Raw genomic sequence first — 6000 nt, forward strand, 5'->3', positions numbered from 1 at the left:
TTTGAGTTTTGTCTTCCGCCACATCTGCTCAGTTTTTCTGCATTGTCTTTTCATGCTCTGAACTGCTGTTGATTTTCTCCAAGATGATTTTTGTCTGCCAGTCTTCTTGCTGACCCTTGCCAGAGCAATATCATCAATAACATTCTTAACTTTTGAGTTAAATGACTCCAGGAGAAGATCAACAGGGTCTGCAGAAATGCTTGGTGTTAATGACATAGCCTTCATAAATAGTGCACTAGTGTTCTCATTAATGCATCACTTTCTGACAGAGACAGATCCAGATTCAGTGGTAACAGAGATCAATATATCAAAGAAAATACAGAGGTGATCAGATAGTGCTTCATCCTTAATAACAATGTAATGTTTAGACCTCTACTGATGAGTAAATCTAGAGTGTGTCCACGATTGTGTGTGCGTCCGTGCACATGCTGACTCAGGTCAAAAGTGTTTAAAACAGTTATAATTTCTTGTGCATTATCTATGTGAATATTAAAATCCCCTGCAATAGTAAAACAGTCAAACTCTGAGGAAATCATTGATAACAGTTCTGTGAGAGTATTTTGGATGCCTATAAATAATGATGAACAGAATACGCAGAGCACCTTTCAGCACAATACCTAGATATTCAAAAGACAAATACTGACCAAATGACACTTGCTTGCATTGATAAACATCTTTAAATAGAGCAGCTACACAAAACTAATTCAAAATAAAAACTATAATTTTGAAAGTATCTCAGTGACACTAAGATTGACAGTTTGTAAACAATTTTATTTTATTATATTTTATTTTATTGTGAACTTTTAAAATGAATTCAATTAATAACTTAAATTAAAATATTATGTTTACTATATATTTCTTTATTTAATTTTTTTCTTACATCTGGAACATTCAGAAGTAACTAGTTTAATTTTGGTATCTGGTCTCAGTTTGGGCCATTGTAAGATGCATCTAGAAAAACATCTTAATTTGCTCCCCATCTTATCTTGCTGCTGTCTAAAAGAAACAACGGATATATTATTTAGATCTGAGATAATAACAGAGATCTCATTTGTGATTTCTGCTTCCCTGTGAGTGTGTTTCCTGCATGTATTGATCAGATAGAGTCTGAGTTCCCTCTCAGTGTGTGTGTGTGTGTGTGTGTGTGTGTGTCTCCTACTCTCTAATGGGTCTGAGCTCTTAGGTCGGTAGCACTGAACCCATCAGAGACACAGTTACCCAGCTACACACAGGAATCTCAGGGGTCTGAGTCTGACCTTCACTGAGGACAAACACAGAGCAGAGTAAACCCTGCAGCAGCTGCTCATGATTATGCCTGAGAAAAGACAAAACGAAAGGAAACTCGCTGGAACAGTCCGTACGAGCCGGAGAAACCTCTGAATCCAGAGCTGCATTCAAACCATCAAACTGAGCGCTTTTAGACACGTGGAAACACTGGCTGAAAAGTGAAATAAAAAAATACTATAACTAAAATTTAAAGGAAATTGAAAAAATAAAACTAATAATTATTTAAAATAAATTTAAAATGTGAATATACACTTAATATATTAATATCAATTATACTAAAATAACACAAAACAAAGCACACACACTGACAACAGGACGTTGTAAACAGCCAGTTATATTATATTATATTATATTATATTATACAAGCTTAAAATGTATACTTTTACAGTTTTCAGAAATTTGTAAACACCCAGTCCTTATATTATATTATATTACATTATATTATATTATACTATACAAGCATAAAATATGAACTTTTACACTTCTTACACTTTCTGGATCATTCAGAAATTGTAAACAGACAGCCCTTATATTATATTATATTATATTATTATATTGTATTATATTATATACATTTTATACCTTATTTTTTTTTAATTAAGAGACATTCAGAAGTAGCAAGTTCTTTAGTCATTTATTATCAAGTTAACTAGTTGTCCATGAGCAGACTGTTTATTTCTCTTGCATATATTGTTTTACAAGTTGTATTTCTATTTGCCTCTTTAAGATGAATCTCTTGATGTATTGCTCAATTGTAAGTCGTTTGGATAAAAATGTCTGCAAAATGAATAAATGTAAATGTATTATAAAGGAAAGCCGCTCAGTCGCTGTCTGTCTCTCTGCAGCCGGATCACAGCATGAGTCTGGTGGCCGTCATGCTCACTGACTTCATGGACAGGAAGTTCCTCCCACGCCTGCCAGCAGCCAATCAGGAGGAGGAGGAAGTGAAGGCTGTGCAGGAAGTGGAGGCGTGTCTGCTCAGGTGGGTCAGAATTACAGACTACTCACACTGTTCTGCACTATATAGACTGGATACTGTGCATAGGATGGACATTTTGTGAATGTATGGACTTCCAATGAGATGAATGATCTAGAACAATATGTTCTATATTTATAATAAGAATGAATCATATTCTAAATAATAAAAATGTTACATAATACTATAAAAATACTAAAATAATACAACTATTTCCCCCCCCCCACCCCTCTAAATTACTGTTGGTTTTGATTTTCTTCCTCAGTATTTTTGACTTAAGTGAGTTTATACTTAAAAAAAACAAAAAACTTAATTTAAAGGAAAAATGTATTAATGTATTAACTAACATGAACAAACAATGACCAATGCATTTATTACACTATTTATTAAGCTTTATTAATGTTAGTTAATAAAAGTACAGTTGTTCATTTTTTACTCATGTTCGGTCACACTACATTAACTAATGTTAACAAACACAACTTGTGATTTTAATAATGCATTTGTAAATGCTGAAATGAACATTAACTAAGATTAATAAATGCTGTAGAAGTATTATTCATTCTTAGTTGATGTTTACTAATGTTGTTCACTTATGTTAACTAATTAATCTTATTGTAAAGTGTTACCGGAAAAACAAGTTTTATTTTTCTGACCCCAACTGGCAGATATTTGTTTTTGTTTTAAGAATAAGGTCACTTAATATTAATACATTTTCCAGAAAACAATCATTTTAATTTTAAGTCATTTTGTGTTTAAAAATATTTAGATAATTTTATATATTTATATATTTAATATTTGTTTAGATTTTTTATTTTTTTTGCAGTAGAGTTCATGAAACTACTGAAGAAACAGATATATTAAAATAAACCATGCTTAAATTAATTAATCAATACTACCAGATTTTGTTAATTAAAAAAGTTTTATAAACAGACAGCTTAATAATTACAGCATTAAATAGCCTATATCAAGGAGCCTTTGAATATTGTGGGCCTTGGAGTCAAAAAGCTTGAGAATGGATCCATCACAAATATGAATGCAAATTCAAAATAAGTATTTTTATGTATGAGATGATAACTGTATGCCGCTGACTGAATGAAACATGAAGTGTAATGAGATTATGAGTCTGTGTGGCGTAACACTGTTTGACGTGTCTGTCGTTGATGTGAAGTGTTGCACATGCTGTCGGTGTTTGACAGGTTCAGGACGAAGCTGGTGGCGTCTTTGGCTCGATGTCGAATCAAACATGAGCTGCTGACGCTGGACAGCATCGTGCCGGAGAAGATACGGCGCAGACAGGAGAGAGCGACACTGCTGCCGCTGTACGGCTGGATCAACTCGCTCCGCAGCAGGTCATCAACACACTCACTGCATTATAAACACTTCTGTCTCATCTCATGTGCTCTTAAGACCAGTGATAATTTAGTATCGCTCATATACTATTACAGTTCATTTTAAGCATTAGTTGAGTAATCGCACATTTATTAATAAACCATTTAAATCATTATAAATGTAGCTTTAATTGCCTACAAAGTCTATAAGTGCTCAAGCACACACATACACGTTACATAAACATAACACGTTATCGATTACATAATCTGAGAATATCTGTTTTCCATTTGAATTGGTTCATTTGATAGTAGACATTTCGCTCTCTATAGATATATTTTTCGTCTCTGTAAGGCAAGTAGACAGAGTTTCTGAGTTTCGCTCAAGTTCACAGAGACCAAAACGGCAGAAAGTGCATCCCGTTTGCTTTCATTATTTTACAAAAGCGCAATGTTTTTGTAACGTAAGGGGCGTGACAACGGAGGTGTGGATCCAAATGCAGCTTTATTTAATGAAACGTAGTCAGACAGGCCGGGTCAGTATCAGCAAACAGAGTAATCCAAGGCAATCCAAAAGAGTTGTCCACAGAGCAGGCAAAGGTCAGGACAGGCAGCAAACAATCATGAAACAAGGAACCGATCAAAACACAAAGGCAAGGAAACACAGAAGGCCAGGAAACATTACAGGTTAATAATAAACAGCAGTGAGAGTGTGTCTGTGTCAGTCAGTCATTTTTATAGTGACACTAATGAGAAACAGGTGATAGCAATTGATGATGAGTGCAGATGAGTCCGAGCAAAGGATTATGGGAAATGGAGTCCTGGGTGAATGGTATAAGTCAGGGATGGAGTGCCCACTGGTGGAGCGCACACAAATAAACGTAAAGTCTTTACAGATTAGAATGGTTTATTACTCTTATCTGTATGACCAAAAATGACAGAGTATTTTAGGAGTAAGTGAGCACAGCGGCGCCTCCATCTGTCCTGCAGTGAGCTACTGTTCAGCTCCACACTCCACACAAACACTTAAACAGCGCACATTTCTCTAGGTTAATAATAGATTGAGCGGTCATGTAAAGCTGCTAATACTTACATAGGCTATTTGAGGTCAATGAATGATGGGCGAGCGTTTGGATGTACTGTATTACCATAGACCAGCCGATAATGATCTGTCCGTCACGGACTGTGTGACTTCACCAATGTGGATTATTTATTTTTTATTTTTTTCTGCAACTGAGCGACTAATAAAATTTTGGTAGACCAAGCCTCCTCTGGTCAACTAACGGTTAGTGGACTATTAGGGGCAGCCCTAATTAAATATTTTATTTTGTGTTATTTTAGAAAACGAGACTTAAAATCTTAAGTAAATGTATATTGATTTAATAATGTTCAGATGTTTGCACTGGAAAACAAGACAGAAATTCTGAGGAAGAACATCAGTTTTTGGAGTGTGATTTATGGGACGCTCAGAAACACACGCTGCTGTTTTCATGTTCCTTGTATTGCTGTATGATTTTCTACTGAAATGATTTATTGTTTATGAGATAGAAAGAAGAGAATGTGTTTGTGTGCATGTGATTTATGGATCAGATGTGTCATTATTCTGCTTCTCCCCTGTTTAACCTCCATTCTGGGTTGACCAGCCTTAATTCACACTGTGTGTGTGTGTGCGTGTGTGTGTGTGTGTGTGTGTGTGTGTGTGGCTGTAAATTTCACTGAGTTGTAGACAGATCCAATCACCAGCACTGGAGGTCACACACTCACGTCACAAACACACACACACACACACACACACACACACACACTGATTTCTCCTCTCTGTCGTGTTGCTCTTGGCTTACATTTGACACTTAATTTCATCATCTGTGTGTGTGTGTGTGTGTGTGTAGTTTGGAGGAGGTCAATGAAGTGTTACACACATCAGGCTTTTCCTGTGTTAAATCTGTCGGGCAGCTGGAAGGACGGACCTTCTGTAAGGACCCGCACTGCCATGACCTGCTGGTGTTTCCCAGCAGCGTGAAGAACGATCTGACCAACAGCAGATTACTGATAGACGGCAGACTCATCATTCAGGTATAAGTGTGTGTGTGTGTGTGTGATGGGTTGCGCTGTCTGTGACAGTGTGTGTGTGTGACGGTGTGTGTTGTGTGTGTTTGTAGGATAAGTCATGCTGTGTGGGTCCCTGGGCTCTGTGGCCCCTGCTGGCCGACGGTGGAGACGTCCTGATGAGTGGCTGTTTCTCTGCGCAGACGGTCGCACACGTGTCTGCAGTGGCTGCGTCTGCGCACACACAGGCAGAAACACACATGTCTCAGTCAGATCGTGGTCAGAGTGCAGTGATCGTGTGTTTGGGAGACGGAGCGCAGTCACAGACAGACGAACTGCAGAACACACTCACCAAACTGGGCTGCA

The 6000-nt window shown here is 37.0% G+C and overlaps 1 protein-coding gene across 1 annotated transcript in view; it reads left to right on the forward strand.

The window, feature by feature from the left end:
• Positions 1-6000, forward strand: part of LOC306882911 (putative methyltransferase NSUN7) — a 47339-nt gene that overhangs the window by 15237 nt on the left and 26102 nt on the right. Inside the window, exons 4-7 of the mRNA XM_079437908.1 lie at positions 2133-2269; positions 3460-3612; positions 5478-5661; positions 5748-6000. The exon at positions 5748-6000 is cut by the window's right edge and continues 3 nt beyond it. Coding sequence (XP_079294034.1) covers positions 2133-2269; positions 3460-3612; positions 5478-5661; positions 5748-6000 — 727 coding nt within the window. The remainder of the gene's footprint in view (positions 1-2132; positions 2270-3459; positions 3613-5477; positions 5662-5747) is intronic.

Source organism: Barbus barbus, assembly GCF_936440315.1.
Source record: "Barbus barbus genome assembly, chromosome: 17".
In the NCBI taxonomy this organism is placed as follows: domain Eukaryota; kingdom Metazoa; phylum Chordata; class Actinopteri; order Cypriniformes; family Cyprinidae; genus Barbus; species Barbus barbus.